Source organism: Oncorhynchus clarkii, chromosome 20 (genome assembly GCF_045791955.1).
Source record: "Oncorhynchus clarkii lewisi isolate Uvic-CL-2024 chromosome 20, UVic_Ocla_1.0, whole genome shotgun sequence".
In the NCBI taxonomy this organism is placed as follows: domain Eukaryota; kingdom Metazoa; phylum Chordata; class Actinopteri; order Salmoniformes; family Salmonidae; genus Oncorhynchus; species Oncorhynchus clarkii.
In genome coordinates this window covers 4,364,437-4,387,982 of record NC_092166.1, presented here as the reverse complement: position 1 = coordinate 4,387,982, position 23,546 = coordinate 4,364,437, and the positions used below count along the sequence as shown (strand labels likewise).

At 44.4% G+C, this 23,546-nt stretch overlaps 1 protein-coding gene across 6 annotated transcripts in view; it reads left to right on the top strand.

The window, feature by feature from the left end:
- The window catches only part of LOC139375789 (band 4.1-like protein 3), a 97,251-nt gene that overhangs the window by 58,246 nt on the left and 15,459 nt on the right, over nt 1-23,546 (top strand). For 2 of the 6 annotated variants that reach the window (XM_071117647.1, XM_071117644.1), the window contains exons 12-18: nt 1,000-1,199; nt 12,289-12,342; nt 13,025-13,063; nt 18,048-18,113; nt 19,827-20,033; nt 20,466-20,531; nt 20,695-21,450. In XM_071117647.1, the coding sequence (XP_070973748.1) occupies nt 1,000-1,199; nt 12,289-12,342; nt 13,025-13,063; nt 18,048-18,113; nt 19,827-20,033; nt 20,466-20,531; nt 20,695-21,450 (1,388 nt within the window). Of the gene's footprint in view, nt 1-999; nt 1,200-7,707; nt 8,323-12,288; nt 12,343-13,024; nt 13,064-18,047; nt 18,114-19,826; nt 20,034-20,465; nt 20,532-20,694; nt 21,451-23,546 lie in introns of all 6 variants that reach the window. The other 4 variants (XM_071117643.1, XM_071117645.1, XM_071117648.1 and 1 more) reach the window with 4 other exon arrangements.

Below are 23,546 nucleotides of genomic sequence, written 5' to 3'. Positions count from 1 at the left end.
TTCAGTGTGTTCAGTGTGTTCTGTGTGTTCAGTGTGTTCAGTGTGTTCAGTGTGTTCAGTGTGTTCAGTGTGTTCAGTGTGTTCAGTGTGTTCAGTGTGTTCAGTGTGTTCTGTGTGTTCTGTGTGTTCTGTGTGTTCAGTGTGTTCTGTGTGGTGCCCTATGTTGGATGTAGCGTTCCTATGCGATTTAAAAACTGTATGCGTAGACCGTTTGACAGAAATGGTAGCAGAAGGTAAATGTTGATAAACTTATGTCGCGTACATATGCAGATGGTGCTGTGTACCGCAGGGGCTGTGTACCGCGGGGCCGTGTACCGCGGGGCCGTGTACTGCGGGGGCCGTGTACCGCGGGGGCCGTGTACCGCGGGGCCATCGGTGTGTTGGAAGTTTGAGTTTTACCCCCCACTAATGTAAAAGGCACAATGTGTTGCTTAAACAACAACAAAGCAGTCACCCTGCCCCTTTGGTATATCTAATGTTACGGTTAGGATTTTGGGACAGTAAGCTGATCCTAGATCAGTTCCTAAGGTCATGACTTACCTGAGGATGAACCATACAGAGAACTAGTGTTTGGGACAGTAAGCTGATCCTAGATCAGTTCCTAAGGTCATGACTTAACTGAGGATGAACCATACAGAGAACTAGTGTTTGGGACAGTAAGCTGATCCTAGATCAGTTCCTAAGGTCATGACTTACCTGAGGATGAACCATACAGAGAACTAGTGTTTGGGACAGTAAGCTGATCCTAGATCAGTTCCTAAGGTCATGACTTACCTGCGGATGAACCATACAGAGAACTAGTGTTTGGGACAGTAAGCTGATCCTAGATCAGTTCCTAAGGTCATGACTTAACTGAGGATGAACCATACAGAGAACTAGTGTTTGGGACAGTAAGCTGATCCTAGATCAGTTCCTAAGGTCATGACTTAACTGAGGATGTACCACACAGAGAACTAATGTTTGGTTTCCTCTATAAACCCTCACCGTGCCTCCTACCAGCGCCCGTAACAGAGAACCACGACACCCTGATGAGGGAAGCTACGCCCGCCAAAGCTGTCGCCGCTGGAGACCTGATCACCACGGTAACGCCGGAGAAGAAGGCGGAGGAGGAGAAGGCCGAGGAAGAGGAGGGACAGACCGACGCTACAGAGACGTCAGATCCTAATGTCCCCTCAACCCCCCTCAGACACGACAACAAGGTAAACATCATCATCCTCCTCCTTCCTCATATTAGCCAATGGGATTAGTCTTAGAGGTTTGGTTTGTTTTAAAGAGTGCCATTAGCAAAGGACCAATATGATTGATCCAGGGCGACCTAGCAACTCTGAGTTGAAGTTACACTCACAAGCTGAAAAACAGATCCTATAAACTTCAATGCCTCCTTGCTCTGAGTCCGTTCTATATGACAACCGGAGGGGTTGTGCTGCGAAGAAATATCAATGACTTAGCCCGCTAACTTGAAGACATATTCGGAAATATTCTGAGATTATATATATATATATTTTTTTTTTAGAAAGTTAAGCTTGAAATGGTCATGGTCTAATTGACACAAAAACACATTGAAGTTTAGCTTTAGTCAATAGTTATTTCTGGTTGTTTATCAAAGATAGCCGGCTAGTTCGTTGATCGTGATTTATTGTATATAAAGAACTTTAGATTGACGGAATCCTAAACGGCTGTCTATCCATGGACATTACTCCCTGATGTTGCTTTATCACTGTCAGTACTGTCAAAGGACGTTACAACCTCTATATTACTGTCAAAGGACGTTACAACATCTATATTACTGTCAAAGGACGTTACAACATCTATATTACTGTCAAAGGACGTTACAACCTCTATATTACTGTCAAAGGACGTTACAACATCTATATTACTGTCAAAGGACGTTACAACATCTATATTACTGTCAAAGGACGTTACAACCTCTATATTACTGTCAAAGGACGTTACAACATCTATATTACTGTCAAAGGACGTTACAACATCTATATTACTGTCAAAGGACGTTACAACATCTATATTACTGTCAAAGGACGTTACAACATCTATATTACTGTCAAAGGACGTTACAACCTCTATATTACTGTCAAAGGACGTTACAACATCTATATTACTGTCAAAGGACGTTACAACATCTATATTACTGTCAAAGGACGTTACAACATCTATATTACTGTCAAAGGACGTTACAACCTCTATATTACTGTCAAAGGACGTTACAACATCTATATTACTGTCAAAGGACGTTACAACATCTATAATACTGTCAAAGGACGTTACAACATCTATATTACTGTCAAAGGACGTTACAACATCTATATTACTGTCAAAGGACGTTACAACAGATTTATTACTGTCAAAGGACGTTACAACCTCTATATTACTGTCAAAGGACGTTACAACCTCTATATTACTGTCAAAGGACGTTACAACATCTATATTACTGTCAAAGGACGTTACAACATCTATATTACTGTCAAAGGACGTTACAACCTCTATATTACTGTCAAAGGACGTTACAACATCTATATTACTGTCAAAGGACGTTACAACATCTATATTACTGTCAAAGGACGTTACAACATCTATATTACTGTCAAAGGACGTTACAACATCTATATTACTGTCAAAGGACGTTACAACATCTATATTACTGTCAAAGGACGTTACAACATCTATATTACTGTCAAAGGACGTTACAACATCTATATTACTGTCAAAGGACGTTACAACATCTATATTACTGTCAAAGGACGTTACAACATCTATATTACTGTCAAAGGACGTTACAACATCTATATTACTGTCAAAGGACGTTACAACATCTATATTACTGTCAAAGGCCGTTACAACATCTATATTACTGTCAAAGGACGTTACAACCTCTATATTACTGTCAAAGGACGTTACAACATCTATATTACTGTCAAAGGACGTTACAACCTCTATATTACTGTCAAAGGACGTTACAACCTCTATATTACTGTCAAAGGACGTTACAACATCTATATTACTGTCAAAGGACGTTACAACATCTATATTACTGTCAAAGGACGTTACAACCTCTATATTACTGTCAAAGGACGTTACAACCTCTATATTACTGTCAAAGGACGTTACAACATCTATATTACTGTCAAAGGACGTTACAACATCTATATTACTGTCAAAGGACGTTACAACATCTATATTACTGTCAAAGGACGTTACAACAGATTTATTACTGTCAAAGGACTTTACAACAGATTTATTACTGTCAAAGGACGTTACAACAGATTTATTACTGTCAAAGGACGTTACAACCTCTATATTACTGTCAAAGGACGTTACAAGATCTATATTACTGTCAAAGGACGTTACAACAGATTTATTACTGTCAAAGGACGTTACAACATCTATATTACTGTCAAAGGACGTTACAACATCTATATTACTGTCAAAGGACGTTACAACATCTATATTACTGTCAAAGGACGTTACAACATCTATATTACTGTCAAAGGACGTTACAACATCTATAATACTGTCAAAGGACGTTACAACCTCTATATTACTGTCAAAGGACGTTACAACCTCTATATTACTGTCAAAGGACGTTACAACATCTATATTACTGTCAAAGGACGTTACAACATCTATATTACTGTCAAAGGACGTTACAACATCTATATTACTGTCAAAGGACGTTACAACATCTATATTACTGTCAAAGGACGTTACAACATCTATATTACTGTCAAAGGACGTTACAACAGATTTATTACTGTCAAAGGACTTTACAACAGATTTATTACTGTCAAAGGACGTTACAACATATTTATTACTGTCAAAGGACGTTACAACATCTATATTACTGTCAAAGGACGTTACAACATCTATAATACTGTCAAAGGACGTTACAACATCTATATTACTGTCAAAGGACGTTACAACATCTATATTACTGTCAAAGGACGTTACAACAGATTTATTACTGTCAAAGGACGTTACAACCTCTATATTACTGTCAAAGGACGTTACAACCTCTATATTACTGTCAAAGGACGTTACAACATCTATATTACTGTCAAAGGACGTTACAACATCTATATTACTGTCAAAGGACGTTACAACCTCTATATTACTGTCAAAGGACGTTACAACATCTATATTACTGTCAAAGGACGTTACAACATCTATATTACTGTCAAAGGACGTTACAACATCTATATTACTGTCAAAGGACGTTACAACATCTATATTACTGTCAAAGGACGTTACAACATCTATATTACTGTCAAAGGACGTTACAACATCTATATTACTGTCAAAGGACGTTACAACATCTATATTACTGTCAAAGGACGTTACAACATCTATATTACTGTCAAAGGACGTTACAACATCTATATTACTGTCAAAGGACGTTACAACATCTATATTACTGTCAAAGGACGTTACAACATCTATATTACTGTCAAAGGACGTTACAACATCTATATTACTGTCAAAGGCCGTTACAACATCTATATTACTGTCAAAGGACGTTACAACCTCTATATTACTGTCAAAGGACGTTACAACATCTATATTACTGTCAAAGGACGTTACAACCTCTATATTACTGTCAAAGGACGTTACAACCTCTATATTACTGTCAAAGGACGTTACAACATCTATATTACTGTCAAAGGACGTTACAACATCTATATTACTGTCAAAGGACGTTACAACCTCTATATTACTGTCAAAGGACGTTACAACCTCTATATTACTGTCAAAGGACGTTACAACATCTATATTACTGTCAAAGGACGTTACAACATCTATATTACTGTCAAAGGACGTTACAACATCTATATTACTGTCAAAGGACGTTACAACAGATTTATTACTGTCAAAGGACTTTACAACAGATTTATTACTGTCAAAGGACGTTACAACAGATTTATTACTGTCAAAGGACGTTACAACCTCTATATTACTGTCAAAGGACGTTACAAGATCTATATTACTGTCAAAGGACGTTACAACAGATTTATTACTGTCAAAGGACGTTACAACATCTATATTACTGTCAAAGGACGTTACAACATCTATATTACTGTCAAAGGACGTTACAACATCTATATTACTGTCAAAGGACGTTACAACATCTATATTACTGTCAAAGGACGTTACAACATCTATAATACTGTCAAAGGACGTTACAACCTCTATATTACTGTCAAAGGACGTTACAACCTCTATATTACTGTCAAAGGACGTTACAACATCTATATTACTGTCAAAGGACGTTACAACATCTATATTACTGTCAAAGGACGTTACAACATCTATATTACTGTCAAAGGACGTTACAACATCTATATTACTGTCAAAGGACGTTACAACATCTATATTACTGTCAAAGGACGTTACAACATCTATAATACTGTCAAAGGACGTTACAACCTCTATATTACTGTCAAAGGACGTTACAACATCTAGATTACTCTCAAAGGACGTTACAAAGGTAGAAAGTACGATAAGTCTTCACAACCCATGCCTAGATGAACCTCCCAAGTCTTCTCCTGAACGGTTAAGGAGTGTCATTTCCTGTTTTAGAGTATAGTGGTGTCACCCCACAAAAGGATTCATTATTTCAAGGTTTATACAAATATGTCCATTCAATAGAATGTTCCGTCTGTAAAACAACAGTCCAAACCCAATGTCTCTAAAAGAAAGTGGCAGCCGATTTTGCTCTGAGAATGTAGCATGTTTTTAAGTGAATTTGAACGTCATCACAGGCATGATCAGAAAGTGGTCACTGCCTCAGTAGAACTGTGGGCTCGCTACTTGGCAGAACGGCGCTAACTTCCGACGTCAACTTGACAAGCTAATTTACTAGCGGCGTGTTAAGGTTTGTGAGTGAAAAGAGGGGATTTTTCTAAATGAAATCCACTGAATACAGAACTAAATGAGGACTAAATATATTCTGAACAGAAATATAAACGCAACATGTCGATTGTTGCTCCCAATGTTTCATGAGCTGAAATTAAAAGATCACAGAAATTTTCCATACGTACAAAAATCTTATTTCTCTGAGGAGTATCTTTGTATATAATAAAGCCCTTTTGTGGTAAAAAAAACCCCAAACGTATTCTGATTGGCTGGACCTGGCTCCCAAGTGGGTGGGCCTATGCCCTCCCAGGCCCACCCATGGCTGCGCCCCTGCCCAGTCATGTGAAAGCCATAGATTATGGCCTAATTCATTCATTTCAATTGATTTCTTTCTATCTACTGTAACTCAGTAAAATCATTGAAGTTGTTGCATTTATTTTGTACTTACAAAGCTAACAGACTAAATTTCAATATCCACCCTCCGCGAGAGACCGTCTGTTCCTGTTTTCGTTGTGTATTTCTGAGTCCTTTAAATCGCCATAGAAACGGCCCCCTCTCAACGTAGTTTGATCGCCAATATAGGCATTGAAAGCCAAGGATCTGGAGGTGAACATGACGAAGGTATCAAATTGATCTTGATTTGGAGGTGGATCCAGCAGAAACGTCACAACAGTGCAGCTTGGCATGGTCTTAGAAGGGCGCACGGCTCTCGAACTTCGCCTCTCCCGAGTCCGTACAGGGAGTTGCAGCGATGAGACAAGACTGTAACTACCAATTGGAGAGAAAAAGGGTTAAAACGTTTTTTTGTGTTTTTTGAAACAAACATAAAACTAAATAATATTTTACACTGTCAAGTCTATTAAGGTGGTAATATTGTAGAGAACAATCTAATGATTCATTATGTGTAATTGATGATGACATAGGGCGAAGAAAACAACATTTTGACATTCATTTCATAGCACCCTCTTGAATTGTCCAGTTGTTCTGTACATTGTACAGCAGTGACTGAACTCCCTACAGCGAATGACTTGGCCGTTATTATGAATTTCCCCCAATGCTTCCAGCTTATTTACCCACTGCTATACTACAACTGACTGCTTCTTGTCTAATTAGCCTTTTCTTTTCTCCTCCTGTCCATTCTGCTCACATGTATTGACTCACCATCCATACCATCTCCCGTCCATTCTGCTCACATGTATTGACTCACCATCCATACCATCTCCCGTCCATTCTGCTCACATGTATTGACTCACCATCCATACCATCTCCCGTCCATTCTGCTCACATGTATTGACTCACCATCCATACCATCTCCCGTCCATTCTGCTCACATGTATTGACTCACCATCCATACCATCTCCCGTCCATTCTGCTCACATGTATTGACTCACCATCCATACCATCTCCCGTCCATTCTGCTCACATGTATTGACTCACCATCCATACCATCTCCCGTCCATTCTGCTCACATGTATTGACTCACCATCCATACCATCTCCCGTCCATTCTGCTCACATGTATTGACTCACCATCCATACCATCTCCCGTCCATTCTGCTCATATGTATTGACTCACCATCCATACCATCTCCCGTCCATTCTGCTCACATGTATTGACTCACCATCCATACCATCTCCCGTCCATTCTGCTCATATGTATTGACTCACCATCCATACCATCTCCCTTCCATTCTGCTCATATGTATTGGCTCACCATCCATACCATCTCCCTTCCATTCTGCTCACATGTATTGACTCACCATCCATACCATCTCCCTTCCATTCTGCTCATATGTATTGACTCACCATCCAAACCATCTCCCGTCTGCACTCCCTCCCTCAGCACTCCCCGTGCCTGTATTCCCGTGACCCCCTCCGCTCTGAGCTCTCCCTCCCTTCCTCCCCCGTGGCCTCCACTAAGGTCCGTCGGCGGCGCAGGGAGAACGCGTCCCGTAAACGCTGTGCGTCCGTCAGCCCGGTTAAATCCTCTGCGGGGTGCCGTCGGCGCCAGGCCAAAGCGGACCGCGCCGCCGCCCTCCTAGAGGAGCAGGTGTTACTCCTGTCGGCCCGGAAACAGCGTCTAGAACAGCTGAAGGCCCACGGGAGGCGGGGCGGCACTCTGTTCTCCTTCTCCCTGCACCTCCCCGACCTCTCCTCTTACCTAGACGAGGATGGCTACCTCACCTTCCCCGACATCACGGAGCTCACCTTCCTCCCTGAGAGCGTGCAGCACTTCCGTCCGTTCAGGTCACCCTCCCTCATCCCCTGCTTCCTCTTCATCTTCTTCTTCCTCTTGTCCACGTCGTTCTCGGTGCCCTACGCCCTCACGCTGTCCTTCCCGCTGGCGCTGTGTCTGTGCTACCTGGAGCCCAAGGCGGCTTCTCTCACCGCATCCATCGCTCAGGGCCTGCATCAACATGACAGTTGTTCAGAGGAAGAGGAAGAGGAAGATGAAGAGGTGTGTCCTACTTACAGTAGGCCTTAAACTATACTATTCCAGTAAGGTCACAGAATAGTCTTAGTGCGTCCTGTCCAGACTTGGGCTACGTCCAAAAATGGCACCCTATTCCCGATTCCCGGGCTCTGGTCAAAAGTAATGCCCTGTATAGGAAATAGGGTTCTGGTCTAAAGTAGTGCCCTGTATAGGGAATAGGGTTCTGGTCTAAAGTAGTGCCCTGTATAGGGAATAGGGTTCTGGTCTAAAGTAGTGCCCTGTATAGGGAATAGGGTTCTGGTCTAAAGTAGTGCCCTGTATAGGAAATAGGGTTCTGGTCTAAAGTAGTGCCCTGTATAGGGAATAGGGCTCTGGTCTAAAGTAGTGCCCTGTATAGGGAATAGGGCTCTGGTCTAAAGTAGTGCCCTGTATAGGGAATAGGGCTCTAGTCTAAAGTAGTGCCCTGTATAGGGAATAGGGCTCTGGTCTAAAGTAGTGCCCTGTATAGGGAATAGGGCTCTGGTCTAAAGTAGTGCCCTGTATAGGGAATAGGGTGCCATTTTCAGACGCACCCTCAATGACTTTGTCTGTCAAGTGTTCCTACTTTCAGAGCCTCGTCTCTTGATGACATCGTCATGACATCGCCATCACATGATCCACATTTTATTATCTTAATGCATACGGAGTTCATGCGAGTTGCCCTAGCACCATTTCCTGTTGGATGGCTTTTATTTTTTTTATTTTTAAAGAATGTTAGCTTCTAATATGAAGGTAAACTCCAATGTAGTTTGGCGTGATGGCTGATTTACCACAGCGGGGACCTTTGTCAGTTTGAGGGTGGATTTAGAGGGTATGTTGCTTCACCCTCCCCATCTCGTGTCATCTTCATTCACGGCCGTACACTCTGGCTGCTTTAGACTAGATGCATACAGACACACTGTTCCACTCAGTCAGTCTCTCTGCATTTACAGTGCCTTGCGAAAGTATTCGGCCCCCTTGAACTTTGCGACCTTTTGCCACATTTCAGACTTCAAACATAAAGATATAAAACTGTATTTTTTTGTGACGAATCAACAACAAGTGGGACACAATCATGAAGTGGAACGACATTTATTGGATATTTCAAACTTTTTTAACAAATCAAAAACTGAAAAATTGGGCGTGCAAAATTATTCAGCCCCCTTAAGTTAATACTTTGTAGCGCCACCTTTTGCTGCGATTACAGCTGTAAGTCGCTTGGGGTATGTCTCTATCAGTTTTGCACATCGAGAGACTGACATTTTTTCCCATTCCTCCTTGCAAAACAGCTCGAGCTCAGTGAGGTTGGATGGAGAGCATTTGTGAACAGCAGTTTTCAGTTCTTTCCACAGATTCTCGATTGGATTCAGGTCTGGACTTTGACTTGGCCATTCTAACACCTGGATATGTTTATTTTTGAACCATTCCATTGTAGATTTTGCTTTATGTTTTGGATCATTGTCTTGTTGGAAGACAAATCTCCGTCCCAGTCTCAGGTCTTTTGCAGACTCCATCAGGTATTTTGCAGACTCCATCTTCCAGAATGGTCCTGTATTTGGCTCCATCCATCTTCCCATCAATTTTAACCATCTTCCCTGTCCCTGCTGAAGAAAAGCAGGCCCAAACCATGATGCTGCCACCACCATGTTTGACAGTGGGGATGGTGTGTTCAGGGTGATGAGCTGTGTTGCTTTTACGCCAAACATAACGTTTTGCATTGTTGCCAAAAAGTTCAATTTTGGTTTCATCTGACCAGAGCACCTTCTTCCACATGTTTGGTGTGTCTCCCAGGTGGCTTGTGGCAAACTTTAAACAACACTTTTTATGGATATCTTTAAGAAATGGCTTTCTTCTTGCCACTCTCCTTTGCCACCCTCTTGGCTGCATCTCTGATCAGTCTTCTCCTTGTATGAGCTGAAAGTTTAGAGGGACGGCCAGGTTTTGGTAGATTTGCAGTGGTCTGATACGCCTTCCATTTCAATATTATATGCTCTCTGCGCTTTTGACGGACCTCTGAGACTATCACAGTGCAGGTGCATTTATACGGAGACTTGATTACACACAGGTGGATTGTATTTATCATCATTAGTCATTTAGGTCAACATTGGATCATTCAGAGATCCTCACTGAACTTCTGGAGAGAGTTTGCTGCACTGAAAGTAAAGGGGCTGAATAATTTTGCACGCCCAATTTTTCAGTTTTTGATTTGTTAAAAAAGTTTGAAATATCCAATAAATGTCGTTCCACTTCATGATTGTGTCCCACTTGTTGTTGATTCTTCACAAAAAAATACAGTTTTATATCTTTATGTTTGAAGCCTGAAATGTGGCAAAAGGTCGCAAAGTTCAAGGGGGCCGAATACTTTCGCAAGGCACTGTACCTCTAGCTAGATGACACACACACACACACACACACGTCACAGTGAAACAGGAAGCATTTAGCAAGACCAGAGCTGCTATGATGCAAGCCTCTGATGCTTAACACTGTAGTTTATACAGAATTTACTGGAGTCCCGTATAGATCTAGTTCATACAGAATGGACTGGAGTCCCGTATAGATCTAGTTCATACAGAATGGACTGGAGTCCCGTATAGATCTAGTTTATACAGAATTTACTGGAGTCCCGTATAGATCTAGTTCATACAGAATGGACTGGAGTCCCGTATAGATCTAGTTCATACAGAATGGACTGGAGTCCCGTATAGATCTAGTTTATACAGAATGGACTGGAGTCCCGTATAGATCTAGTTTATACAGAATGGACTGGAGTCCCGTATAGATCTAGTTCATACAGAATGGACTGAAGTCCCGTATAGATCTAGTTTACTGGAGTCCCGTATAGATCTAGTTTACTGGAGTCCCGTATAGATCTAGTTTACTGGAGTCCCGTATAGATCTAGTTTACTGGTGTCCCGTATAGATCTAGTTTATACAGAATGGACTGGAGTCCCGTATAGATCTAGTTTATACAGAATGGAGTCCCGTATAGATCTAGTTTATACAGAATGGAGTCCCGTATAGATCTAGTTTATACAGAATGGAGTCCCGTATAGATCTAGGTTTACTGGAGTCCCGTATAGATCTAGTTTATACAGAATGGAGTCCCGTATAGATCTAGTTCATACAGAATGGAGTCCCGTTTAGATCTAGTTTACTGGAGTCCCGTATAGATCTAGTTTATACAGAATGGAGTCCCGTATAGATCTAGTTTATACAGAATGGACTGGAGTCCCATATAGATCTAGTTCATTCAGAATGGACTGGAGTCCAGTATAGATCTAGTTTACTGGAGTCCCGTATAGATCTAGTTCATACAGAATGGACTGGAGTCCCGTATAGATCTAGTTCATACAGAATGGAGTCCCGTATAGATCTAGTTCCACTAATGCAGAGAGACTGATAAGTCCCCTCCATACCCATTACATCCCTATAGAATCATCTTGCACATGGATGCTAAGAGGAGGCCTGAAAGTCTGACCACATTTTAACACCAGGTCAATTGAAGGCTTTTGAAGGAGAAAAAATGAATAGTTTTGGTTTATAAATTATAAACTTACCCAGCTAACTTATGGGCTAAATATTATGGGCTAACTGAAACAAAGTATTGCTTTCCAAATCAAATCGAGCAACAAAAAAAAAAAGATTTTATTACAGAACATAATTATTGGATTTGACCGAAGTGTCCTTAAACCGTAAGGTTAACATTTCCTCTGAGTCTGTTTGTAAACTATGTTTTCTTCTGTTGCTTTTTTCTTCTCCGCCTCGCTGTTGTTTTATCTTTTAACAACTGTGACTGTTTTGCTTTTTAAAACAACCTCATTTTCCCCCAAGGCTGCTCCATCCTCTCTCTTTGTGATCGTTATTAAATGATATTATATTAACAACGTTTGTGTTGAACGTTTGACCTCTCTTCTCTCGTTCCCTGCTTTCTGATCGGAAACGGTTCCGTTTTTTTTGTTTTCTACATACCAGACGGACAGCGAGCAAACGGACTTTGCCTTTGACGGGGAAACTACGGCCACTGAGGTTGGTAGATGCATCCAGGAGAACAACCCTCTCGGGAGTCTGGAAGCATGGAAGACTCCCAAGTGTATCCATCATTGAGGGAGAGAATTTCCCTATGGTTTAATATTTAATAGATTCTGTTTATTTTTCAGTATTCACCATGGTTGAGTTCTTGGGGGATGCCTGATTTATTTTTTTTTCCCCCGTATAGTGAATTTTTCTAAAGCAAACGTTCTGCTATGTAGCAAATATATTTTGGGGTGTTATATGTGCATGTTATTAGTATTAGTATGTGTATGTATTAGTATGTGAAGGACTTAATCTCAGGTTTCCTGATTCTGTACTGTACCTGTCTCTCTCTCTCCATCCCTCTACTTTGCTATCTCTCTCTCTCTCTCTCTCTCTCTCCATCCCTCTACTTTGCTATCTCTCTCCCTCCCTCCATCCCTCAACTCCCTCCCTCCATCCCTCAACTCCCTCTATCCCTCAACTCCCTCCCTCCATCCCTCAACTCTCTCCATCCCTCAACTCCCTCCCTCCATCCCTCAACTCCCTCCCTCCATCCCTCAACTCCCTCCCTCATCCCTCACCTCCCTCCCTCATCCCTCACCTCCCTCCCTCATCCCTCACCTCCCTCCCTCCATCCCTCACCTCCCTCCATCTCTCTTCCTCCTTTTTTCTCCTTCTTTCTCTGCGCTGTCAGTCGGAGCCGGAAGATGATCCTTCTGAGATGAGGACACAGGTACTCTGGGTTTACCGTCAAGGCCCGGTTTCCCAAAACCAGCCAATAAGGCTAAGTTGATTGTTAGAGCATCGTTAAGTCTACGAGCTGTTTCCCAAAACCATCGTTACTAAAGTTGCTCTTGAAAACACTCGTAGTCCAACCTCTTCCTCAGACCATTCTAGAACAACGGAGAGCGTCGTAAGATGCTTTTTTTGCCCTCCAGCGTCACTTTATACACACAAGTTCTCCGCTAAACATAGAATCAAGATGTTTATCTGCGTGACCCTATGAGGGGCGTGGTGCTTGGCCTTAAAAAACTCTTTATCTGAGCAATTATAATAGTGTCAAATCATTTTAATTCCTTTTTTTTTGTATACAATATAGCTGAATTATTTATTTTATTACAGTTTGTTATTGCTCATCTTTATGAAGGGTGTCGATAATGTGGGTCTCCGTTTGTATGTGTCTCTGCTACCTGTATATTGCCTCGTCTAGCCTGCCTTCTGCTACATTATACACAGTGCCTTCAGGAAGTATTCACACCCCTTGTTCCCACATTTTGTTGTGTTACAGCCTGAATTTTAAATTCATTAAATGTTGTCTGGGTTTTTTTTTTTGTCACTGGCTTACACACAAAATACCCCCACGATGTCAAAGTAGAATTAGGTTTTTCATATTTATTTTTACAAATTAATCATTTGCTCATCAATAAGTGCTCACCAACATGGGCGTGCTCACCCCCCTGGACGTGCTCACCCCCTGGACATTGTGTGCTGAAGGGTGTATTTGTTCTCATAAGTGTTCTAATCACAAACAATTGAGTTATTCTTCAATGTGTAAGATGTCTAAGAAAAGGACTGAGACGACGATGGCTAAGCCGGGTTCGGGGTGGAGATCCTGCGGTTATAAGCGTTTCTCTGAAACAGAAACCATCTAGTTTGTCTTGGCTCAGGCGACCCTCACTCGAACCAGTCCGTGTGCGTATTGCCACGTACTGCGTACAAACTCCCTGGAAATACGTGTGGCATTCTTGAGGAATTACCGATGGCGACTTTCCTTTCCTGGATACCGGTACCTCGGCTGGGACCGAGGTGCAGGAAGAGGAGATTGATTGGTCGGTCAGAGCAAATGTCTGCCTGGGCGTGGGGTATGTGGTGGCTGCCTGCGCCCAACCCGGCTCCTGTGCACTCTTGTCGGTTACAGGAGGCTACTCACCTGTGTCGGCCAAAGGTCACGCATCGCTTCCTAGACTTGATGTCGATGATCCGGTCCCACGTAGACTTTCGAAGTCCGGATTGGTTAACTTGCAGAGGTGAGCTAACATTAGCTATTCGTGTCTCCCCACGTTGGAGTTGCTGGGGTAGCTCTCTTGTTTAGTATGCAAAGGGGCAGTTCTTTCAGAGCTGTCTGTCCCATTCCCAGCTAGGTAATAAGGGTCTTTGTCTCCAGTACGTGTGACTGGTCATTAGGGCAACCTCCATGATAATTTTTTTCCCCTGGGTCTATTTTTAACGTGCCCGGTGCCATCCAATTACAGCAACTTATCTTACCGCCTGAACAGAGTGAGGCTCGTTGTGACAAGAGTACCCCCAATCGGCACGGCCAATCAGGGTACGTCACTGATCGCCGGAGCCCTTGTAACCAGAGTGGGCCGGGCTTTAGGCAAACCTTGGCACCTAAACACAGTTCTTTTTATTTTTTTTCTACCGAGTTTCACAGTGGTCACCGGTGTTAGAAGGGATGTCTCCCGTATGTGAGTTCGATGAAAAGTGGAAATGGAAGAAGAACCGATCTCACGGGAGTCTCGCTGTCTGCTCCGACCAATTTACATGCATGCGCAGTGTCGCCCTGGATCATGTGAACAGTGAGGTCAGCATGCGGGCTGTGCGTCCCCCCCCCTCCCAACGCTGCTGCAGCGTCATCACGTTGATTGTTCCGAGGCCTCGCCCCCTTGTTTTGATTGGAGGAAATATCATCCCAGCTCCAGAAGCAGGCAATCCGAGTGGTTCCTGGTGTCGAAGATTCGGGACTGCTGGTACAGCCGGTAATCCTGGTTACGACAAGGAAACGAGTTTTTTGTGTCCCATTCTAGACCTACGTTCCCTCAGCAAGCACCTCAGAGTCTACAAAATAGCTGCCCGGCTAATTACAGCGATTGGCTGGTGGTGGTGGAGTCGAGGGGGGCGCACATCCATGCTACTGTCCAGTTTCTAGGCTTTATAAGAAACCTGAAAAAGATTTGTCTGACATTCCATTTCTGGGTCTCGAGCTAGACTCACTTATCATGCTTTTCTATCCACGCGTAGGGTGTCCGGCTTCCAGCTCAGCTTAGCCACATTTCGACTGGTGCGTTTTCGCCAGTGTCAATTCCTACTAGGGATGATGGCTTCTGTGATGGAAGTCGTTCCCCCGAAAACAATTCTATTCGGGGGGTATGGACACTGGTGTGGAGTACTTTGCATGGCAATTACCCGGAGTATCTCCCCCCCGTTTATGTCAGGCTCAGCTTGTGTTGGTCAATACCGACAATATGTTATTGGTGGCGCGCATCAACACATGGGGAGAGACGGTCCCCCTCCTAACCTTGGCTCGTTCCCTATCAGGGGGTCGAATACTTATCTAATCAATATATGTTCATGTTTTATTTTTTTATTTGACTAATTTTACACCCCCCCCCCCCCCCCCCCCCCCAAAAAAAAAAAAATGTTTTTACACTTTGACATTCGTGTGTTTTCTGTAGATCGTTGACCAAAACAAAACTTTCTGAAGGCCCTGTATATACAGTATAGCGCCTGTCACATTCATGTTTCTTTTTGGGGGGCCATTTTGTTCGACCTTGTTGGCTGATATGTTCCGGTATGTTTCATTACATCTCGGTGAGATGATTCTAACTATTGACCACAGCCTTACGCAACAAAACTCTATAGTACTCTAGTATTCTGCTGTAGTACTCTACTGTAGTACTCTAATCTAGTACTCTACTGTAGTAATCTAATCTAGTACTCTACTGTAGTAATCTAATCTAGTACTCTACTGTAGTACTCTAATCTAGTACTCTACTGTAGTAATCTAATCTAGTACTCTACTGTAGTAATCTAATCTAGTACTCTACTGTAGTAATCTAGTATTCTACTGGAGTAATCTAATCTAGTACTCTATTGTAGTAATCTAATCTAGTACTCTACTGTAGTAATCTAATCTAGTACTCTACTGTAGTAATCTAATCTAGTACTCTACTGTAGTAATCTAGTACTCTACTGTAGTAATCTAATCTAGTACTCTACTGGAGTAATCTAATCTAGTACTCTACTGTAGTAATCTAGTACTCTACTGTAGTAATCTAATCTAGTACTCTACTGGAGTAATCTAATCTAGTACTCTACTGGAGTAATCTAATCTAGTACTCTACTGTAGTACTCTAATCTACTACTCTACTGTAGTAATCTAATCTAGTACTCTACTGGAGTAATCTAATCTAGTACTCTACTGTAGTACTCTAATCTACTACTCTACTGTAGTAATCTAATCTAGTACTCTACTGTAGTACTCTAATCTAGTACTCTACAGTAGTAATCTAATCTAGTACTCTACTGTAGTACTCTAATCTAGTACTCTACTGTAGTAATCTAGTACTCTACTGGAGTAATCTAATCTAGTACTCTACTGGAGTAATCTAATCTAGTACTCTAGCGTAACACTTCAGATATGAATTTTTCTAGCATTGCACCGTGCACCGAAACGTCTTTACTCCACACTATATAACATTTTAAAATAAAATAAAATGTTTTGGGCACCAGAATTGTTTTACTTTCGAGTTCTATTAAATGTCTCACGTTTCGAAATGAACTAAAGGTATTGACCTTTTTTTATTTTATTTAGAAAATGTATTTATTTTTTGTCCAAGTTTATATAAAATAATATGTCATATTCCCTGCAACTTTCTGAAGAACCAACGTGTGTGTGTGTGTGTGTGTGTGTGTGTGTGTGTGTGTGTGTGTGTGTGTGTGTGTGTGTGTGTGTGTGTGTGTGTGTGTGTGTGTGTGTGTGTGTGTGTGTGTGTGTGTGTGTGTGTGTGTGTGTGTGTGTGTGTGTGTGTGTGTGTGTGTGTGTGTGTGTGTGTGTGTGTGCTGCTCGAAAGGGGCTTTATTACAGACCGATGTCAACTAGATTGAATCATTCAATTTCTATCGATCTGTTACGATTATTATTCTGGCGAGCAATGGTTGATTCTAGGGCAACGTTTAATGACCGAAGACTAAATTAAATGTTTCTAATTATGGACAAGTTGAACTAACAAAATGTTGAACATTTATAAGCAGCGTCAACTATCTAAATCAGCCACCCCACAAAAATAATAAACCTGCACCACCCCTGTCAAAATATTGCTCTGCCGTCTTGGACTGTAGCCTACAATGTTCAATATTTGCGCGTCGGGGGGTTAGGGTCGGGTACGGGCCTTAGATTTTCACTTTATCACATATAGTGGGGCGGATTGGTAATTGGGATGGGTTATTAGCAATTACGGCCAGGTACGGATTAACTACCTCTGTGTGTAGTCGTTAGCGATGCTAATGATAACGCTTTTGAAAAGTGAACTACAAAGTTAGCCTATGCCTACCTGGCAGAATCAGGATTATTTGTATCAATCCAGTGGCCAATTATTTCTGCAAACTCCGTCACATGTCCTACAGAAACACCGCTAACCTAACGACAATGCTATGCACACTTGAATTAAAGGGTAACACCGTTCAAAAATCTAAATTTGTTCGATTTTTTTTTTCTTTCCCCCAGACCTCAAAATGAATCCCATAATGTGAGTTTTAATCAGTGTTGTGGACTTGGATCATCCAATTACGTTGTTTTTTTCTAAAAAATAAAAAAATAAAAATCTGTGGGATCGTTTTGTTATCGAGTGTCGTGACACCTAGTATCGAAGTCAAAATGACGATATGGTGAAAACGCTACATTCCTTACGCCTCGCTCTCCCCTCTTGTCTTTCCAGTATAGTTTCATAAGGCGAATTAAAGGAGAGAACGTTTTTATCAAGCATAGTAATCTCATGTTAGAGGTTAGTGAAAAAACCAAAAAGCATGATGTGCATTACGCATGCAGGTCTGTTAGTGTGATGAACCCCCTGACTGTGGCAAAAATAAACTGACTGCATCAACAAAATTAATATTGATTATATATAATATAATAATACTACTGGGACATTTGGACGCATCTTATCCTACGGCCTTTGAAGTGTTGATACTCACCTTATCGACTTGGTACAGCTCTAGTGAATTGCCTAAAACACTAAACCCTAAAACCCTCTAACCCTAAACCCTAAAACCCTAAGCTACTTATCGTTGTGTGAAATACTCTAACTCTGTGTAGCGATAGAGAGGACTGAATGGCGAATCATCTAACCCTAAAACCCTAAACCCTAAAACCCTAAAACACTAAACCCTTAAACCCTAAACCCTTAAACCCTAAACCGTAAAACCCTAAAACCCTAGCGAGAAGTGGGAGTGTTGTTCTGAAGCCATGCTGCAATGCATCCTCATTAGTCATCCTGGGGTGCTTTCCAATTTGGCACCCTACTCCCTATATATAGTGCACAACTTTAGATCAGATCCCTATGGGAGCCTGGTCAAAAGTAGTGCACTATAAGGGAATTAGGGTGCCGTTTGAGACGCAGAACCTACTCTTGTTACTTTGGTTTATCCCATTCTGGCCTAGTTATGCTACTGTGCCTGCTGTCTGTGCTGAGCCTCCAGAGTCATTTATCAGTTCCTCACAGACCTGGGGATACTCCTGCCTGGGGCTTAGCCTTGGAGGGAATCATCCTCACAGCCCTGGGATACTCCTGCCTGGGGCTTAGCCTTGGAGGGAATCATCCTCACGGCCCTGGGATACTCCTGCCTGGGGCTTAGCCTTGGAGGGAATCATCCTCACAGACCTGGGGATACTCCTGCCTGGGGCTTAGCCTTGGAGGGAATCATCCTCACAGCCCTGGGATACTCCTGCCTGGGGCTTAGCCTTAGAGGAATCATCCTCACAGCCCTGGGGATACTCCTGCCTGGGGCTTAGCCTTAGAGGAATCATCCTCACAGCCCTGGGGATACTCCTGCCTGGGGCTTAGCCTTGGAGGGAATCATCCTCACAGCCCTGGGGATACTCCTGCCTGGGGCTTAGCCTTAGAGTGAATCATCCTCACGGCCCTGGGGATACTCCTGCCTGGGGCTTAGCCTTGGAGGGAATCATCCTCACGGCCCTGGGGATACTCCTGCCTGGGGCTTAGCCTTGGAGGGAATCATCCTCACGGCCCTGGGGATACTCCTGCCTGGGGCTTAGCCTTAGAGGAATCATCCTCACAGCCCTGGGGATACTCCTGCCTGGGGCTTAGCCTTAGAGGAATCATCCTCACAGCCCTGGGGATACTCCTGCCTGGGGCTTAGCCTTAGAGGAATCATCCTCACAGCCCTGGGGATACTCCTGCCTGGGGCTTAGCCTTAGAGTGAATCATCCTCACAGACCTGGGGATACTCCTGCCTGGGGCTTAGCCTTGGAGGGAATCATCCTCACAGCCCTGGGGATACTCCTGCCTGGGGGTATCCCTGCCTTAGCCTTAGAGTGAATCAAAGCTACCATATGGAATACAAAACACCACGCATGGCTTCTCTCCCGACCCTCGTATTGCCTACCTTACTTCCTGCTTAGCCTGCTTGTATCCTGCTTGGTGATTAGTCGATCAGCACCTGACGTCCTTCTATCTTGCTCCTGATTGGTGGTTCAGAACACAGAGGCGTCGGAGGAGCTGGTGAAACGTCAGAGAGACGTCAGTGAACTGAAGCGCTCCTTCCTGGAGACGTCAGGTGGCGCTGAATCCCTGGGACTGACGGAGTGGGAGAAGAGACTGTCCTCGTCTCCTCCGGCGCGCTCCCAGAGCGAGGGAGTGGAGGAGGCACCCATGATAGAGCCACTAAACACCCCACAGGACTCAGTAAGAACCAGGAACCTAGGGAGTACTAGAATACATGCTAGCTAACTGCATGGGTACACTGCATGGATACACTGAGGGGGTCTTAGGTGAGCGAAGAGACTCAACTGCTCTGACCACATCTGTGTGTAAGATCCAGGGTGGACGAGCTAACTGCATGGATGGGGCACAAGGTTTTTTTCCCACGTGGTCGGTCGCTGTCTTATGCGCTAGAGAAGAATCTGGACACTCACAGAACATGGACACTATATGATATAGAACTGTGTTTTCCCTGTAGGAGACAGAGGAAGTTCCTGCTGGAATATATAATATAGAACTGTGTTGTCTCTGTAGGAGACAGAGGAAGTTCCTGCTGTAATGTACTGTGTTGTTTCTGTAGGAGACAGAGGAAGTTCCTGCTGGAATATATAATATAGAACTGTGTTTTCTCTGTAGGAGACAGAGGAAGTTCCTGCTGCTGAGGAAGAAATGAAGCAGGAGGTACAAGCCAATGGCATTGAGGCAAGACATCCATTGTGTGTTTGCGTCTGTATCTCTCTGTGTGTCTGTCTGGTCACTGTAAGCTAAGTCTCTCCTTAGTGTGTGTGTCTGTATGTGTCTTCATCTGTGTCTGTGTGTATCTCTCTGTCTGTGTGGTCACTGTAAGCTAAGTCTCTTCCTGTAGGCTGCAGGCATGGTGAACTCTAGTGATGTGGGGGCGGGGACTGCAGGAGCACAGGGGTGTGGTCTGATGACTGTAACTGATACCTTAGAAGACGTCACCAGTGACTGGACGGACAGAGAGACGGATGGAGAGGAAGAGAAGTTCCTAGTATCTCCAGAGCTGAAGATAAGTCCAGGGACAGTCAGACAGGAAGTCTCGACAGCCATCTTGGACAAGAGAGGAACACTCATCATCCTGAGGGAGATGGAGTCTGAAGACAAAATGGACGCCGGCAGAGACGTTACCAAGACCAACCAGGAGAAAGGAGGCGGGACTTCAGCAAGCGTTAAGGAAGGTGAAGATGACGAGCTAGATGGAGATCCTCTCACCAGATCTAAGGAGAAATATGCCATAATCGACACGAATGAAGATGAGCTCGGTGGTGAGGTAGATGCTGAGGCCATGTCTAAGGAGACCAGCAACAAGAGAGAGATATCTCTCAACTTAAGCCAGACTGAAACTGATGAAGAAATGAGTGCCGTTAACTCACTGCAGAAGACTGAGGCTCCAAGTCCCTCTGAGGTCTTGACCAAGACAGTTGAAAGGTCAGAGTTCACCACCGTGTCACATGAGAAGGTGACGGAGCTGATTACCCAGGATGCACCGCCAAAGAGAGAGGAATCGTGCGGCCTGGATGAAGCTGTGAGCGACCTATCACAGTGGGCCTTTCCCGACGGTCAATTTGCCACCAAACCATCACCCGGATCTCTTGCCGTGGTACTGTATCTAAAACAATACAAGCTGCATGTGAGGCTTCCTCCTTCACATGTCCTACTGTACCTAGCTGCTGCCCTCCACCCCTTCCTCCTTCACATGTCCTACTGTACCTAGCTGCTGCCCTCCACCCCTTCCTCCTTCACATGTCCTACTGTACCTAGCTGCTGCCCTCCACCCCTTCCTCCTTCACATGTCCTACTGTACCTAGCTGCTGCCCTCCACCCCTTCCTCCTTCACATGTCCTACTGTACCTAGCTGCTGCCCTCCACCCCTTCCTCCTTCACATGTCCTACTGTACCTAGCTGCTGCCCTCCACCCCTTCCTCCTTCACATGTCCTACTGTACCTAGCTGCTGCCCTCCACCCCTTCCTCCTTCACATGTCCTACTGTACCTAGCTGCTGCCCTCCACCCCTTCCTCCTTCACATGTCCTACTGTACCTAGCTGCTGCCCTCCACCCCTTCCTCCTTCACATGTCCTACTGTACCTAGCTGCTGCCCTCCACCCCTTCCTCCTTCACATGTCCTACTGTACCTAGCTGCTGCCCTCCACCCCTTCCTCCTTCACATGTCCTACTGTACCTAGCTGCTGCCCTCCACCCCTTCCTCCTTCACATGTCCTACTGTACCTAGCTGCTGCCCTCCACCCCTTCCTCCTTCACATGTCCTACTGTACCTAGCTGCTGCCCTCCACCCCTTCCTCCTTCACATGTCCTACTGTACCTAGCTGCTGCCCTCCACCCCTTCCTCCTTCACATGTCCTACTGTACCTAGCTGCTGCCCTCCACCCCTTCCTCCTTCACATGTCCTACTGTACCTAGCTGCTGCCCTCCACCCCTTCCTCCTTCACATGTCCTACTGTACCTAGCTGCTGCCCTCCACCCCTTCCTCCTTCACATGTCCTACTGTACCTAGCTGCTGCCCTCCACCCCTTCCTCCTTCACATGTCCTACTGTACCTAGCTGCTGCCCTCCACCCCTTCCTCCTTCACATGTCCTACTGTACCTAGCTGCTGCCCTCCACCCCTTCCTCCTTCACATGTCCTACTGTACCTAGCTGCTGCCCTCCACCCCTTCCTCCTTCACATGTCCTACTGTACCTAGCTGCTGCCCTCCACCCCTTCCTCCTTCACATGTCCTACTGTACCTAGCTGCTGCCCTCCACCCCTTCCTCCTTCACATGTCCTACTGTACCTAGCTGCTGCCCTCCACCCCTTCCTCCTTCACATGTCCTACTGTACCTAGCTGCTGCCCTCCACCCCTTCCTCCTTCACATGTCCTACTGTACCTAGCTGCTGCCCTCCACCCCTTCCTCCTTCACATGTCCTACTGTACCTAGCTGCTGCCCTCCACCCCTTCCTCCTTCACATGTCCTACTGTACCTAGCTGCTGCCCTCCACTCCTTCCTCCTTCACATGGCCTACTGTACCTAGCTGCTGCCCTCCACCCCTTCCTCCTTTCACATGTCCTACTGTACCTAGCTGCTGCCCTCCACCCCTTCCGCCTTCACATGTCCTACTGTACCTAGCTGCTGCCCTCCACCCCTTCCTCCTTCACATGTCCTACTGTACCTAGCTGCTGCCCTCCACCCCTTCCTCCTTCACATGTCCTACTGTACCTAGCTGCTGCCCTCCACCCCTTCCTCCTTGACATGTCCTACTGTACCTAGCTGCTGCCCTCCACCCCTTCCTCCTTCACATGTCCTACTGTACCTAGCTGCTGCCCTCCACCCCTTCCTCCTTCACATGTCCTACTGTACCTAGCTGCTGCCCTCCACCCCTTCCTCCTTCACATGTCCTACTGTACCTAGCTGCTGCCCTCCACCCCTTCCTCCTTCACATGTCCTACTGTACCTAGCTGCTGCCCTCCACCCCTTCCTCCTTCACATGTCCTACTGTACCTAGCTGCTGCCCTCCACCCCTTCCTCCTTCACATGTCCTACTGTACCTAGCTGCTGCCCTCCACCCCTTCCTCCTTCACATGTCCTACTGTACCTAGCTGCTGCCCTCCACCCCTTCCTCCTTCACATGTCCTACTGTACCTAGCTGCTGCCCTCCACCCCTTCCAGCGGTGCTCCAACCAGTATTACTGAGACGTAC